Source organism: Planococcus citri, chromosome 2 (genome assembly GCF_950023065.1).
Source record: "Planococcus citri chromosome 2, ihPlaCitr1.1, whole genome shotgun sequence".
NCBI classification, from domain to species: domain Eukaryota; kingdom Metazoa; phylum Arthropoda; class Insecta; order Hemiptera; family Pseudococcidae; genus Planococcus; species Planococcus citri.
This window is the reverse complement of record NC_088678.1, coordinates 4,617,213-4,634,705: the sequence shown is the minus strand read 5'-3', so window position 1 is coordinate 4,634,705 and position 17,493 is coordinate 4,617,213. Positions and strand designations below refer to the sequence as shown.

Below are 17,493 nucleotides of genomic sequence, written 5' to 3'. Positions count from 1 at the left end.
TCTCTATCAAGTTTTATCTTAAAGATCAGAATTAGTTTCAATCGATTCGCGAATCAGTATTTTAATTAAATGGGTGATTCTTTTTCATTAGTTACTGGCAGCCAAACCACCGTTATCACACGTAAATCAGGAGAGTCTACGGTGATCAATGGAACATGTGGTTGGCCTCGGCACTTACTCGTCGGTAAAGGTACAGAACAAGGTTTTCCATGTGATTTGTTTGTAATTATCACAAAAAATGAAAAAGATGAGGTGAGTTTCTGTTTGATATGGGGTTTTGATGACGATAACGATGTGATTACCCTACGTCGTTTAATCTACATACCTACCCATTGCTTGAATGCTCACTGAGCTATATTTTTTATACGTATAATTAATTCAATTGAAATATCATGTTGCTCTTCATATTTGTAATAGACTGACAACGACCGCAGACCACTGGGATTCCCATTCGATCGCGATATCTTGAAAGAAGATGGTGCAACTAAAAACGATATTTTAGACACTCGATTGCCAAATATGTCGTTGACCCAAATTAAAATAAAACACCTAGCACAAACAAAATGCAGCGAATCACTAAAGGGTTTGGGATATCCATGTCAACAGTGATTGAGCAATTTAGATGAAGCTTACAGACTATTTTCCTAAGATTCTTTCGTATTAGATTATTTTTTATTTTTATTGGTAGGTAAATACCTAAGTGCATTTTCATTACCTAAGTTTTTTTCAATTTCTTATATCATTACGAATATATTTTTAATCCATATCGTACGAAATTAGGTTTGATTCTTTTTCTAATAAAAAATAAAATAATATTTCTGCGAAGTACCTACACACTAAGTGAGAATAAAATGTAGGTAGGTATTTGCTCTTTTTCAAAGGTTCAAGGGCGTGCATCTTTAACGTATTTATGTAATTGCTTTCAAACGTAGCGAAACTTCTTTGAAATGCAGTTTTTAAAAAATAAACACCTACGTAGATTAACTAATTCTACGTGTCTTGAGTAATTATTGAACCATTAATAGGTAGCCTAATTAAAATTGAAACAGTTGATAAGTATTTTTAATTGGAAATATTCACGAGTCAAAAACGCAATTCGTTTGATGATATCTTTCAAAACAGACATGCCTTTCACTTTTTCGAAATTGAATAAGTATTCCAGCTGAAGGCTCCAAAAAATCTCTAAACAGTTCAAACCCGTTCCTAATGGATTTGAAGGGTTCGAACTGGGTATACGTAAAATCAATTTCTGCCAGTTCGGAATGAAACTAAACTATACCTACTTCTTCGGCCATTTAGTAATGATTTTGAACAACATGCTGTTCATAAAGGATTTTTGAAAATGGGTGTGTGAAATGATTAATAAGTAATTGTATCAATATAAGAAGCTACAGTCGCGTTTATACGTTTTGAAGTCAATTAAGTATTTGGACGGTTCTTATATGACACTACGTCAAAATCTGAAATTTCCAAAATACGTAAGTAGGTACTTTCGAAGGCTTCAGAACGTCTTAAAATATAGGTAGTGAATTAACGATAGATGGTTGCAAATATTTAATTAAAGTACATAAATTGAAACGAATTTTTTACAGTAGGTAGGTATAGGTAATTCAAACTAATAAATTAAGTAACAGATTAATAGGTAGGTACATATACAATGATCGCAGCTAAGGAATCCTCATTCCTACAGCAGTTTTAAAAAACAGTTTACACGTAAGTTTCTTCGTTAAATCCGGCATTCCTCAAGGTCTTGCCACATTTAGGTTTGCCCTCTTCATGTTTAACTCGAACTGGAACAACTATCATGTTAGATAATCGACGAGGCATTTCCATTTCAGGATCTTCAGTTTTCTGTCTTTCAAAATCTTCTTGTTTTTCAGTCATGAAATCGTTTATGGTGGCGTGTAAATTGGGGATAGCACGATCGAATGGGAATCCCATGGGTTTCTTGTCTGGGTACTTCTTGTTACGTACTCCACAATAGCTGAGGGATGACTTGTCGCAACATTTCTGATGTAGTGGGCTTTCATCAACCTGCGTTAGGGTTCAAAAAATTGTACATTTTATTATGGCACGAAATCAAAAACCCAGCATTTACTCGATCGAGAATTTTTTTAAAAAATATTACCTACTAAATCAAATTCTGTACCTACTTCATGAATTTTTTTCTAAATTTAATTTTATTCATAAGATAAGAATTCCAAAATGTTATACACTCACTCGATCGTCTTCGTAATTCGTTATCATTACGAACAAATCACACTCCAGTCCTTTTCCAGGAACTCCCTTTCCAATCAACAAATAATGCGGCCAACCACAGCCACAGTACCCGTTCTGTGCTGTACTCCATTCTTGGTTAAGCTTATCATTATTTTTCACCAGTTGTTGGACATCAGATAAAGTCATAAAAGTCTTTTCAAATGGAATTGTCACCGACGATTCGACGGATTTACGCTTCACATTGGTAATTTCTTTGGCAGGCACTATGGGGGAAAAAAGTTAGTAGATAGGTAGGAATATGTTACTTTTTTCAGAAATTCAAACAATTGAAAATCAACTCCTGTTCATGGGAAACATGTGAAATTTGCATTTGTTCATTTTGAGTAATTCTGGGATCTTTGATGGGATTTTATTTTTTAAATTTCCTCAGAATTTTTAAATTTCTCCAGCAAAAAGTGTTGACCTGATTTTTGAAGATCTAAATACTTACGTTTGGCTGTAAACTTGTCCATTTCAATGAACATTCTTCGTTGACCATTGAAAGTATTTGGAGATCCAGTTTCATCTACATGCGGAGCCAAGAAAATTCTCACAGTTCCAATTACATCATGGTGGAGGGTGTTTTCAACCTGGAAATAAAATAAAACAACCGAGTCGTGGTAGGTGAATGATCCTTGTCTGAGGGAATGTGATATACATATGTATTTTTTAAAAAAGGAGGCAACACTTACTTCGATTTTGTATTCGAATTCTCTATGTTGTAAATGGGTGAAACCTGCGTAAACATGTTCGTTTGTTTTATTCGCATCTTGGTTGAGCAAACCATGAGTAATATCAACTGCATCTTTTTCCCAGTATGTTCTGAGGACATTGCCTTCATCATTATGGTCTGGCTTGGGATCTTGAGATTGAATTTTTACGTCTTTGATTTCGATTCCTTTAAATTGTCTCTGTAAACATTTTACCATGTTAATTGTTACCTGTACTTACGTTCATTTACAGTACCTCAACATGCATTTCATTTCATTTGTAGTCAAAACGAAATCCACTACGATAAGTTGAAGACGATGAAAAAATGGCTTATAAAATATTACTTAGATTTTGTTCTTATAGGCTAGGAATATTAATGTTCTCTTAATTGCCACAGTGGAAGATCAAGTATCTACATATGTGGATATATAAGTCATGTGTGATATGAATTATATGTACATATTATGCAAGAAATGAAAATTTATGAGGGTTCTCTAAGATTTGATCAAATGTCCACAAAAAAAAAATCAAAATCCCAATGTTATGGGGTTTTGATTTTTTTTTGAAGGGTCTGAAATGAGCCTCAACACTTGTATCATTGATCGGTGCTTGAGTTCTGGGTGCTCTTTTGCAAAAATTCGAAAATTTCCAAGTCACTTCTCACCTGAAAAGTTATTAAGAAAAGTCAAATTTTTTTGAAAGAAAATCAATTTTTTCTAAAAATTTCTTAAAAGTTTCACTTTATTCCCAATAATTTTTCAATTGATCTTTTTTGTCAAAAATTGTCCAAAAAGAGCTCTGTTTTTTTTTTTTTTTTTAATCAAAATTGTCAAGATTTCACGTTTAGCCAGTAATTTCCAAAAATTCTCATTTGAAAAAAAAATAGCAAGAAAAATTGCTTTATTAGTAAAAAGTTGAGTAACAGTCTCACTTTATTCTGACAAAAATTAGCCAGAGGTAGGTATAATTTTTGCATAATAATTATACAGGTAAGTACGAGCGACGATGAAGACTCATGTCTGGGAAACAACAACCACTAGGCAGCCCAGGGGCCACTCCTAGTGCTAAGAAAGCCCCAATTAAGGACATCTTAAGTGACTATATATGGGTTGGTGATGGATTAGCCCATTATATGGTGAGAGGTGAGGTAATCATAACAAACAAATTACCCAATTACCTACGCCACCAAATCCCATTAGAACACTTATACAATTGATTTTGGAATTTAATTACTCTAAAAACCATATCGCGTTATCAAAAGGCAATTAGGGTAGGTATAAGTGCATAGAAAAAAAATTATGGATAATTTTTACTATTTCACACAGTAACTGGATCCCATTCAAAAATATTGTGATTTTTAATACGAGATTAGTAAATTTTACTATGAGAGTGAGTCCCTCGGTGGCGTAGTAGGTAGAGCCGCGAACCTCCGTTCACGAGGTACCCGGTTCAAACCCACCCTCATAGAAAATCACTACTAGTGACTTCAAAAAACTACTAGTGTTTCCGAAAAAGTTACTAGCGTTTTCGAAAACGTTACTAGCGTGTGTACTGACGCTACTAGTGACCAACTTGACACTACTAGCGACCAGCTCGTCACTACTAGCGACCAGCTCGTCACTACTAGCGACCAGCTCGTCACTACTAGCGACCAGCTCGTCACTACTAGCGATCGACTCAACGCTACTAGCGACCAACTGAACACTACTAGCGACCAACTCAACGTTACTAGTGATAAGCTTGGCGTTACTAGCGACTGCCTTGACGTTACTAGTGATCAGTTTGGCGCTACTAGCGACTGACTCGACGTTACTAGTGAATGGTTCAACGCTACTAATGACCAAGCCCACACAAACCATGTTTTTTTAAATTATGAATTTTCAAAACTTTCTGCTCAGGCCAGATCATTTTCCTTTTCCTTTTTCTAACCAAAATTAGAGAGTAGGAAAATTGACATTTTCTCACATCACGTTTTTTTACTTGATCTTTTTTTTAAAAAAAGGTTCCTCAGATGCATTTCAGTCAAATTACCAGAAATCCTCAATCTAAAAACGTCATTTTTTGCAGAACATCTGGAAATAATCATTTAACATTTTCTATTTTTTTTGCCAAAATTGATTGTTTTTGAAAATACAAAAATTATGTCCTGAAAAAAATGAAGAATTGTCAATTGTCAATAGCTTTTGTCCTGGCTTGCTCGGGTCCTATTTATATTTTTAAAAATATCACAACTTCCTAAAAAATTAAAATGCCTAAGTCATGAAAATCAATTTTTTGCATCATTTTTAATTTGGATAAATTTCAAAAAAATTACAAATAAGGAAAGCTTATTTGTTTTTATAGGTAGATATGACTCAATATCCATTTAATTTATATCTAGAAGCATTACCATACCAAAAACTCATCTATATATCCGCAGTTTTAATTTTGTAAAATCATCATACTTGAAATTTTTCAAAGTCCAGACTTCCAGAGTGCTGAAAAGCGCATATAAATGCTTTAAGCACCACTTCTTCCAACTGCCACAGTGGCCTAGTAGGTAAGGTAGATGATTAGGATGCAAGGGGTTGTAGGTTCGAATCCCACCTACGGTGAGAAAATTTTTTATGATTTTCAACATTTTTTTGGGGAGAATCCGTTGTCCTAGGACAGTCTACGAGTAAATAGCTACTTTTAACATGTTTTTGACATGATTTTCAGTGCAAAATGCGCAAATATGCGCGCGTCACTACTATTGACAAACGTTACTAGTCATTAGTAACGTTTGTCAGTAGTAGTGACGCTACTTGCCGAAAAAGTTACTAGTGTTTTTTTTTAGTAATGACGCTAGTAGTGATTTTCTATGAGGGCAGCTACAGAGGCAAGCTTGTGCGTGTAATTAAAAAATCTTTCGTGCAATTATCAACATTACACGCCAAGTACCGTGGGACTACCAGTTTAGCCGAGCTAACAGATAATGCACGCCATCTGTTGGCAGAATCAAAAAGCTGAAACTGGTTCGAGCGTCTATAGAGGTCAACACTGAGGAGCTCAGGGTCTCTAAACTACCCGGCTAGCTCCAAGGTGCTTGTGTAGATGTCACTAGAAAGCAATGGGAAACTACTAGTGGAAGCTCGAAACAACGTCGATTCCCTAGAATAATCGCAGTGGCAATAGGCATACGTCTCACCCTGATAGGGTACCACAAAAATACGATTTCCAATGTCCTGTAAAGGATAAGGAATCACGACGACGACTATGAGAGTACCCGATTGGCACATTTCTGATGATATCTGACTACTCATTTCTGCAGTCAGAAATTGCCGTTTTGACAGTCAGATTTACAGTCTGACTACAATCAACCAATCAGAAACAAGTATTTTTTTGATATTCCAAGATGGCGCTGACTCGTCAGAAGACTGAGTGGAGATCTGAGTGTGGATCTGACTAGTCAGATCCACACTCAGAACCACAGTCAGATATTGCCGTTTTGGCAGTCAGAAAATACATTCTGACTGATATGTGGTCATATCCCTATTCAGATGCACTGTCTAAAAAATGCTGTTTTGCCAACCGGGTAATAAAATTTTACCTAAGTAATTCTAGGTAAAATATATTTTTTGGCTGAGTAAAAATCACTAGTATTTTTGAATGGGATGCGGTTACTATACTGAAATAGTAATTTTTATTAAAAAAATTTTCCATGTGTTGTTTTTTGCTAAAATTGCCGAAGTCTCAATCATGTTTGAGGGTTTCCAGATATTCGTCTGAATTCAAGATCCCAACCAGAGATTTCCAAATTTCCTCATAAAATTTTAGTTTTCTGGATCAATGAAAACAGACAATTTGTTCACAACTTTGATTCCCTCAATTATTCTCTATTCAATTCAATTCAAATTGTTTGTTGTAATGTAAGGTACCTACAAGCAGGATGTTTGTGACATTATTCTGCATATGATCAAACTTTCAAAACATACAACACTTAAAAATTATACCGAATGTACTTCAACATAAATTTCTGCCAACCTGTTCAATAGTGTAAGGTGGAAGTGTTCTTTTATAATGTTGAAAAATGTCATCCATGTATGCGTGCCAACGATAAAATATAGGATCCCTCATAGCAGTCTCAGAAGTAGACATAACACCGCTCGCTTCCTGTAAAATGAAAAGTTCACTAACAAGAATATGGCCATTGCTTATGCATACAGTAGCAGTCTGAGCATGATGGCTCTTGGAAAACTACAAATATTTAGGTATATTCAAGATGTTAACCTGGAATCTGTGATCCGGATCGTGCACATATGAAAAGAATAAATGCCCTCTGTTGTGCAAATTACCATAGTATCGAGGATTCCAACTTGAAATTTCTACAGCTTCAATAGTGTTTGCTAATTCATCGATTCCAGTTTCTTCGTCTATTTTCTTTAGAATCTCCTTTTTGGTATGCTGAAAAAAGAATTCTCCGATAATTTTATTGAAATGGGAGAGAATGCTGGATGAAAAAGTATAGGTACTTACTGGATCTATGGTGTATGCGTATCCTCTGTCAATGGCATCGAATAGTCTGTCCCTCCAACGCTCCATGCTAGAAACCTTGGTGTAGAAGAATTCTCTATGAAGATCCTACAACGGGAAACGACAGAAAAAAATAGGTGAGTTGTCGTGTTATCTAAAAGGAGAGATAACATAGCTCTCAAGTCTGACATACATCCCACTTAGAATTTGCTGGTCTGGAACTGAATTCGCTGGATTTGGGGAAATAACCTTCTTTTATGAGATCCCTGAAGTTTTCAAACGGTTTGACTCGAGGTAAACCGTTGCTGAATCTTTCAAAGTTATATCTATAAAGAATATGAGTGAGATGAATAATCTATGAAAATTCTCAATTCATGGTGTATAATGTTGAGATGAAAATAAACATCATCTACCTGGCTAGAATCTGTTGGTGCATGTAATAGAACAATTCCCCTCGGCGATCTTTTTTCACAATGAATTCTTCTCCTTCATAAGGATAAACTTCATGCCAGTGACGATGATGCAAATTTAATCCCACGTCTTCTCTGAAGTAGGCTACTTTGTTTTCGGGATCAAGATTGGTGGCGGTGAAATCGTCAGTCATGTCTACAAACGTCTGTAAAAAATAGGGGTATTGCTAAGTTGTAAATATTGTCTGCCCTTTCTTATGAAAAGCTAGTGAGAAGCCCTTAGCAAGTGCACCAACACCACCCCACCGCCTCTACAGAAGGCCTCAGCAAAGGTTTATATGTAGCCAATTTGACCAACGGATACTCTCTTGCAAATGAACCAATATGGCTCAATTAATTTTTTCTGTATGTTCCCATAAGGGTTCTTAACCTATGGTGAAAATTCGAGCGCAATTGTCTCAGTAGCTTTTGCTCAGTAGAAATGAATACAAATTGTTCGGACTTACCCCAATTTGGGGCAAATCTGAACAGGTGCAACTTAGCAGACATGTACTTAGCTCAAAAACAGAGCACCCTAGGAAAATTGCATTGAAACAAAATCGTAGAGAATTTTATTCTCTATCAGATTATTGTCATCAGATTTTTATTAGGACATAAGGTTCCTCCAGTAAATTAGAAAAACTAAAATATAGAAAATCTGTACCTATTTGAAAACAAATTCAAAATAACAACTAAATACCTACAATTGAAGTACAAACATGTGAAATGGAACTGAATTCCAAAAACTTTCGAGTACCTACAGTAAAAGCTCGTTTACTATAACGCTTTCAGTTATAATGCTGATTTCATCTCTGATCCCTAGACATAGACAACCCCATTTAAACCAATGTAAAATTGATCACAATAATATTATAACGCTCATCAGCAATTATAAATCTTGTTGTAACGCTCTAATATTCACGAAAAATCATATTTTAAAATGATTTTGACAACAAAAATCCAATTTTCCACAAAAAACCAAGAGTTTCTGAAAATTGTGGCCACAACAACAGTTTTTTTTTTGCAATTTTTGCGGTATTGCATTTAAAAAAACCTTTTTTGGCAATTTTTTTGATTTTGGCCAAAAAAAGGCAAGATTTTTGGATATTAAACTTCAACAGAAGCTTGATTACAATTCTCACAAAAAATGCAGATATCTACAGTTTTTACAAAAGAGTAGAATTCTAGATTTTTTGCCTTAATCTTGAGAAGAAAACTGAAAAGTAAAATTTTTCATAATTTTGGTAAGCAACTGATTACTTTTTGGAAAATTTAGAACAAAAAAGCAAGGCTTTCTGAAAATGTTGGCCCAAGAAAACAGTTTTGTAAAACTTACGTAATTATATTACATAGCAGACCTCAAAATCAAAGTGAAATTTCAGATGTTTTCATTTTTAATTGAAGCAGTTGTTCAAATCCATCTCCACATTTCAAATCAGCTGTCTCATTGTACCCTGTTACACCCCTGGTCCGTTGGCTGTGTATTTTAGTGGCGGGATATTATCGATATATATATATCGATATGTGAGTGTAGGTATTACTGTGAGTGTACCAATAGGCGATATGTATCAATATGAAAAATCTGATATCAATTATCAAAAAAATGTTTGAAAATTATGCAAAAGATCTGTAAATGAATTCTGAAAGGTGTTTTTTGCTCTTTTTGGCCATTTCCAGACTCCAATAGAGTAAAATATTGATTATTACAGCTATTAATGGTAGCCATGGGCCATATCAATAGGATGGTGGAATGTTGAGATTGCGTCATCTTTTCATGAAAAATCAGCTGTTTTATGGTCTTTATATGAATGTTAAAAACTTCCGATATATGTATGTACATATCCCTATTGACAATCCATACGGTTTCGCCAACCTTTTGGCCAGGGATGCTAACCTTAATTATTTTAATTACAATTACAGTTTCACTCCAATTTTTCCTTGAGATTTTTCAGTTTTCGGTTTAGTTTTGGTTTTGAAATTCAAAATTTCGGTTTTCGGTTTCGGTTTTGATCTTATTTACAAAAATTTTGGTTTCAGTTTCAGTTTTGTTTTTTTTTTTCGTTTTTACATAATTTTTCTTTCAAATACCTATCTTCAATTCAAGATTTCTCAATCTCAGGAAACAAAGTATAGTAATTTCATAATAATTCTAAAAAAGCATATATTATTTTTCAAGAACAATAATATTACATAATTTTTTTAATACAGGGTGACCAGACTATAGTGCCCATATTTCTTTTTGCTACTGTATCAGTGGTAACACTGCTACAGTATCTACTGTGTAAAGCTCTTTAATACAAGTATGGAAATAGATTATGCTCTCAAGAAAGTCATAGCATTTTATGTATGTGTTACGTACTGCGCATGGCAGGTTGGTGTCGTCACGCGGTGGAGGTGGGTGGAGCAACCAATGGGGTGCAACGTTGTACATGAACAGCTGATTTGATGCTTGCTCGCGCACTGCACAGTACGTAAAACTTACGTAAAATCCTATGACTTTCTTAAGAGTATAATCTATTTCCATACTTGTATTAAAGAGCTTTACTACTGTGCGCGCAATTGATAGTGTAGGTCTGGCAAATTTGTTTTGATACAATTCCAGACACAATGGATCACTTCATTGACAAAGCACAAGCATTTTGCTTAGAAGTGTAAGTTTTATGAAAGTCAGCTTGCATCCCGGAAAATTGCGAATGCATCAGTTTATCGCTTCAGGAGGTGAACGAAGCATACCCTACAAAAAATTACACCTGACCAAAATTGTAGAGAATTAAATTTTGAATCGTTAGAATGTCATTAGTTTGTTTTAGGATGCATAGTTTTTGATTTTTTTATACAAAAAACTAAAATTTTCTTAAATGAACTTCGAAAAATTTGCATAAAAATCGATCTGGAGGTGAAACGAAGCATCCTAGAGAAAAACTGTTTGAAAACATAAAAAAAAAGTTATTAGGTAGAAGGAATCTGATGAAATTTTCAAATTGATGAAATCCTAAAATCTTGTATAAAACTTGAATCATGTACCCTATCAGCAATCTGAGGGCATATTGATGATTCCGAATTTAACCCCTTGACTACATAGGTACCTATACAACTTACTACATCGATATGTTCTCCTATGAAACACCATTGGGGCATAAATTCGCGGAAACATTTTTGTGACACCTTAAAATCAGCTATTTTTGTACTTTCAATGACTTGTTGGAGATGTAAGGGACCACCGAACAAAAAAACAAACTCCACAGGGAGATTCATCATCTCCAACTCTACAAATTGAGTGCTAGCTGTAAATTTTAAAAATCGATTTTGGAGCTTTAAACCAGAAAAACGTGAATTTTTAGCTAAAATGGCCCCACTTTGAGGCCACGTGGCTCAGCCCCATGGTGCCGGGGGGCTAAAAAATTTTTTTGGGGTGGTTTCAACTCAAAAGGAACCACATATGTGAATTTCAGAAAATTCCGAGACCGACGTTTTTTTTCGACCCACCCTAATGTATATCAATATGAGACCTTTGATATTTTGACGATCCAGGGTCACGCTCGTGACCCCACCCCGCCCCCCCCCCCCAAAAATAAAACGAAAACGACGAATTATAAACGAAAACGAACGGAGGAAAACTACGAATGAACGAGCTGACACTGATATTCTGAAAGGAACTCGTCTTTGTTGCGGCGTGTGCCGCCAACTCATTTTACTGAGAAAGCGTTTGTCAAATTGTATCGATATCCCAAAATATCGATAATATCCCATCACTAGAGTATTTCACGTGGGAATGGTTTGGCGGGGTGTTTACTAAACAAATATTATATTCTTTTAATGCCATAACCCTCAAAAGTGTACTGATAGCCGAGTGGCTAGTGTTTGTAGGAGGAATAGGAATTGTAGGGACCCAGGTTCGAATCCTGGTAAGGTAGGTAGGTGACAGATTTTTATAGGAAATACTGGATAGGCAAACGCTTTGGTGTGAGTACATGATGATGATGCAAAAAACACGAATTTTGAACCCTCTAACCACCTCATTCTAATTTTTTTTAAAGGAGTTATGAACTACCAATAACTGTAAGTAAAGTAAAAAATTACCTTGACATGAGTAATTTGTACTTTTTATGATATAAAAATAACTTACTTTAAAATCAGTAATTTTTACACAATTTATACAATTTTTAGAGAAGAAGGTACAATTATGGACCCAGGTACAAATGTGGACACCCCATGGTTTAGTGTACAACTACTAGCGGTACGGTCATGCTGAGTACTAAAAATTATACTATAGTAGTGTAGTATCAATGATCCAAGTACTTATTTCGGATTCATGCATACTTTAGTGTGTCTCATCAGCAATTGTTTTTTTTTGCGCATTATTTTCTTCCCAATGGAAAATTTTACAAATTTTTCATATTTTCATATTTGTCTTTACTTCAACTGATTTTCATAATTTTTTCCATTTTTCATAAACTGAGCTGATTTTTTGCATGGGTATAAATATGGACGCTTAAATTTTTTTACCTAATTTTGATTTAATATTTTTTAGAATGTCGAGAAAAGTATCATTAACAAAGAAGACAAGTCCGAAGTGTTAAAAATGAGACCATGATCTTTTCATTTTTCATCAACATAGCCAATTTTTTGCATGGGTATAAATATGGACCCCTAAATTTTTTTTTCATCTAATTTTCATTCAATTGTTTTTAGAATACTGAGAAAAGAAGACAAATCCAAAGCATCAAAAACATCTTTAAATAAATTTTTGTACAATTTTCTGAAATTTTTATTCATTTTTTGAGGGGTCCATATTTGTACCCGAGTCCATATTTCTACCACTTTATGTCATTTTTCTAAATTTCAAATTTCTCCGTGAGTTTTCAACAATTTTTTTTTTACACAATATAGTAGAGTCTTTGGCCTTTCGAATGGTATATTCGAAAAAAAAATTGATGATTTTTTTCTACCCTTTAAAGCCAAAAAGCTAGAGGGGGTCCATATTTTTACCTTCTCTATTATCATATCATGCTAAATAAGTAGTAGAAGAGACACTGAGAATTCCAAAAATTGATTAAAGTAATGCTAACTTGAAAACTGATATGAAATACTTAGAACTTGAAAATTGATTTGAAATTTTGTAATTATTATGAATACGATAAGAATTCTGAAAAATCATTCAAAGTTTGGTAATTAGGTATAGAGGTAATGTGAATTCTAAAAATTGATTGAAAATTTCATAACTCAGCAGCAATGCAAAATTCTGAATAGTTATTTAAAATTTTGTTAATTTAGATACGATGTGAATTCTGAAAATTTAAGTATATGAAATCGTAGCAATGCGGAATTCGGGAAATTGATTTAAAGTTTTGTAAGTTTTAAAACAAAGCAAACTATGAAAATCAACTAGAAATTTCTTAATTTAAAGGCAATGCAAGCTTAGAAATTGTTCTGAAATTTTGTACCTAATTTGGAAGATATGAAAACACTAAAAAACAATTATTAAGTACTTAGAAGCAATGAGAGTTTCGAATATATTATCATCTTCTTTTGCGACGTGAACAATTTTTTTAATTTTTTTTCTGTTTTGTAACCTTGGAGTGATGCCTCATGATGAAATCACCAGATCTTCAATTCGGATTCACTCGAAGTACAAGAACCTCGAAAGGGTTAATATTTTTATTAATAACGCAAACCTTTTAGTTGAAAACGGAGGTACAGTTTAATTTTTACCATTTACCAGTATCCATCCTTAAACGAGTTCACACAGTTACTAAGTATATAAATTTTGAAAAAAGTGGATAACCGCCAAATTGCAGGCGACAAAGATGAAAAAAAAAACAGCAAAATTACCTTCGGAACTTCGCTAGACATAATTCCGTTTGCTTTTGGATTGGGCATATTATGTTTAACTCTTCGCATATCGAAGTACATTCCAGGCTCTGTAGTTAGATGAGACGGCAGTTGGATATTGGCTTTGACGGCATCATCACGATGGAGAAGTGCTACCGAAAGAGCATAATTCAACAATGAAATATTCACCTGCGTTTGAGCGTATTCGACAGCTTCTTTTAATTTGTGCAACGGAATTCCTGCAAATAGACGCATTTATTAGGTTGTCTGTCCTCTATGCGAGTTTCAGTCAGGAATTTCCTCAACATACGGTAGAAGACGTTGATCAAATATGAGGCGCATTTCTGATGAAGAGGGTTGAATGTTTCCAGACGTGCCCTTTTCCGTAACTTCGATGCAAACTTCACCGCCTCAAAGTACTGGTCTCTGAGCGGGTTTTCCGGTTCTTTTTTTGGTGCAAATGGGTGGGAACTTGCGCATGATATTTCTAAACGTTTTCTTGCCAATTTAACTGGACCGGTTAGTGGTGCTTTGACTGGTTCCGGTTCTTGCAGATGTTCAAATTTTGGCTTCTGTTTGCCAAACGAGAAGGATATTTTTTAATTCAAATTGCAGATAAAAGGGTACTTACCCATCTCTTTTCTTTTCTTCTATTTCGCCATATTATTGCAGAGTGAAAACTTACTTGGACATTTTGTCGAGCTGCTTTTTGTAACAAGCAGACTACGTCAAATAATTGATCTGGAACGTTGGCAGACATTCTGTGAACAAGCATTAGATATTGTAGCCAGGTAACGATGAATTCATTTTTAATGGCGAGAATTTAAGTATGTTTTTTTAAATAAAATTCTAAGAAATAAGTATTGGCCTTGTGTCTTCGGTGGTACACTACTTTTGAGAAGCCCCCTCCAATCTTCATCCAAGAAAAAAAATCAATGAAAATACTTTGACTAAAAAATCTCAGCTTTGCTGGCAAAATATTTAAAAAATAAGCTCGTTTTAAAGGAAACCCTATAGGTAGGAACGATTTATAAAATTCAGAATGAAACCAAAATGTAATATTATCAAGCATAAGTTATGGTTATGTAAATTAAACTCAATTACGATTCATTTGAAAATAAAAGTAGCAAAAGATGGTACTTACTTGATGTAGAAAATCGGTGCTTTGAAGCGTAGAATAACTCTGCAATGCACGATACTCGTATGTTCACATATGACGATGCTCAATGCTTATATAGGTAGGTAATTAGGTATGTACTTGGATGGTACCGACTCTTTTTTGATTCACGATCCGAATTTTACTTCGTAAATGACAAAATTCTTACGAATCGTTAATGATTTCCAGATTCACGTGCGGTAATTCCAATACGAGTAAGTTAGGTGTTTGAAAATTTCATAATCTTTTCTCATTTTCTAGAAGACGATGAATCCATTTTTCTAACCAAATTCTATGTGTACGTACGAGTACTATTATTCTATGTAATACAGCAATTATTAGGTGTTTGAAAATTTGATAACTTTTTCTTCTTTTCTAGAAGACGATGAATGAATAATTTTACTAACCAAATTCTACGAGTATGTACAAAATATACATACGATGTATTATTCCATGTAATACAGCGATTGTAGGTGTTTGAAAATTTTACGACTTTTTCTCCTTACCTAGATAACGATGAATAACGCATTTTGCTAACCAAATTCTCTGTACACATTCTATTATTCCATGTAATACAGCAATTACCAATAGGTGTTTGAAAATTTCATGACCTTTTTCTCCTTTTCCAGGAGACGATGAATGCATTTTTCTAACCAAATTCTATGTATACACACTATTATTCCAGGTAGGTAATACACACATCAATTACCTATAGGTGTTTGATAAAGTAACCGAGTACTCGTATTATCTGATCTAATCGATGATGTAATAGGTACCTACCTAAGTTTCGAGAATTTATATTTACGTAATCTTATCGCATTATATTGAAATTAGAATATGAAATAAGTCTCAACTCTCTAACATAATTGGGTAAAATTTTGTGGAAATCTCAACCTAAGAAAATCTGTTAGAGGCTCCAGAACAGCTCAAAACTGTTCCTAATAAATTTGAAGGATCGAAAATATAGGTACCTACGCACTAAATTTCATCGTTTCAGTTCCAACGACCCAGTTCACAAATTTCGTTCTGATCTGCAACAACCAATTTTGGCGAGCAAATATTTAATTGGTCAATAAGGTCTCAAACAATCTCCAGCCGGGTTTATTGCGTTTTTATGGCACTGTAAAAATCTGAAGTTTCCAAAATAGGTACATTTGGAGGCTTCAGAACGTCTTGAAATCATCTTCAGTTTACTCGGTATTATGTACCTATTGAAATCAAGGCGAATAGTAAATTTATAGCTTTCAAACTTGATTGGGTAAAAAATGTTATGGAAATTGCAACTCTCAAAAATCGACTGGAGGCTCCAGAACTGCTCAAAACAGCGGGATTTTGATAATTTTAGCAAAAAGACGAACTTTTTGAGAATTGGGTATTGGTAAAAAAAGATAAATTGGCAATTTCTGGCAATTATCTAAGCAGGGCTTACAGATAATTTTTAAGAAGAAGAATTTTAAAGCAAAAATTTGATAATTTTGGTAGTTTTGAAAATAAGAAATTAAGCACATCTTTTCGCAATTTTTTTTTCTCGAAAAAGTGAGATTTTTATTTTGCAATTTAGGTACCTACCTATGGCAATTTTACGTGAAAAATCGAGACTTTTCAACTGCGAAAAAGTTGGAATTTTCAGCAATAGGGGAGACTTTTGGACAATTTCTGGAAAAAATACTTTTTAGAATTTTCTGCGAGAAACCAAGAATTTTGACAATTTTAAGCAAAAAGCAAGACTGACTGTTTTCTGGGGAAAAGCACGAATTTGTGGTAATTACCTATTGGCCAAAAAAATGATACTTTTTCGCAATCTTCGTTGAAAATGGTAGACATTCCTAAATTTTATTCAATTTTTTTATATTGTTACAAATACGCCCATCTTTAATTCATCGTACGAAATTAGCTTCGATTCTTTATCTATGAAAAAATAATGTTCCTACGAAGTACACTGTACACTCCAAGTTGGAATAAAATAGGTATTTGGGTTTTTCAAAGGTTCAAGGGCGAGCATCTTCAAATATTTATGTAGGTAATTGTAATTGCTTTGAAAAGAAACATAAACACTTTAGGTGGGTACGTAGATTAACTAATAGGTGTCTTGGGTAGTTGTTGAACCATTAATAGGTAATTAAAATTGAAACAGTTCGTAGGTATTTACATATATCTAATTGGAAACAGTTATCAAACCAAAAACGCAAAATGATTTCCTAAAAGTTAGATAACGTGCAAATTTATGCATAACGCTGACATTGTGCTCTAATTTAATGATAATTGAAGCGTTTATTTTCAAAATGTGATAAGTTCGCTTTATTTTATTTTATCTTTCAAAACGTACTTACATGCCTTTTACTTTTTCGAAATCGAATATTACATAGGTATCACCGTTAGGTGGAATTTTTTTCATTTGTAATAAGATTAACCTATACTAAAAAAAAAAACAATCTTGAGATTTTTGCACTTTTAGCAGTTATTTGATAGTTATTTGAATGTTGTCAAGATAGAAATTGGTTTGTGACCGAAACAAAAAAAAAATGGAAAAATGGAACTTTTTTCAGATTGCTCATGCTCATATTACTGAAGTATGAAATTATTCTGTGGGTT

The 17,493-nt window shown here is 33.9% G+C and overlaps 2 protein-coding genes across 5 annotated transcripts in view; one reads left to right on the top strand and one right to left on the bottom strand.

Moving 5' to 3' along the window:
• LOC135834272 (phenoloxidase subunit 1-like) overlaps positions 1 to 17,493 on the top strand; it is a 37,309-nt gene that overhangs the window by 8,616 nt on the left and 11,200 nt on the right. For 3 of the 4 annotated variants that reach the window (XM_065348119.1, XM_065348117.1, XM_065348120.1), the window contains exon 11: positions 92 to 252. In XM_065348119.1, the coding sequence (XP_065204191.1) occupies positions 92 to 252 (161 nt within the window). Of the gene's footprint in view, positions 1 to 91; positions 253 to 417; positions 829 to 17,493 lie in introns of those variants that run through there. The other variant, XM_065348121.1, reaches the window with a different exon arrangement.
• On the bottom strand, positions 1,540 to 14,948 carry LOC135834270 (phenoloxidase 1-like). Its single transcript, XM_065348112.1, has 13 exons — positions 14,890 to 14,948; positions 14,431 to 14,506; positions 14,056 to 14,317; positions 13,746 to 13,984; positions 7,878 to 8,080; positions 7,658 to 7,790; positions 7,468 to 7,572; positions 7,222 to 7,395; positions 6,976 to 7,104; positions 2,952 to 3,170; positions 2,711 to 2,849; positions 2,221 to 2,483; positions 1,540 to 2,034 (listed from the first exon to the last, which is right to left on the bottom strand). The coding sequence occupies exons 2-13, from the start codon at positions 14,503 to 14,505 to the stop codon at positions 1,708 to 1,710; spliced, it is 2,268 nt and encodes a 755-aa protein (XP_065204184.1). The 5' UTR covers position 14,506; positions 14,890 to 14,948; the 3' UTR covers positions 1,540 to 1,707.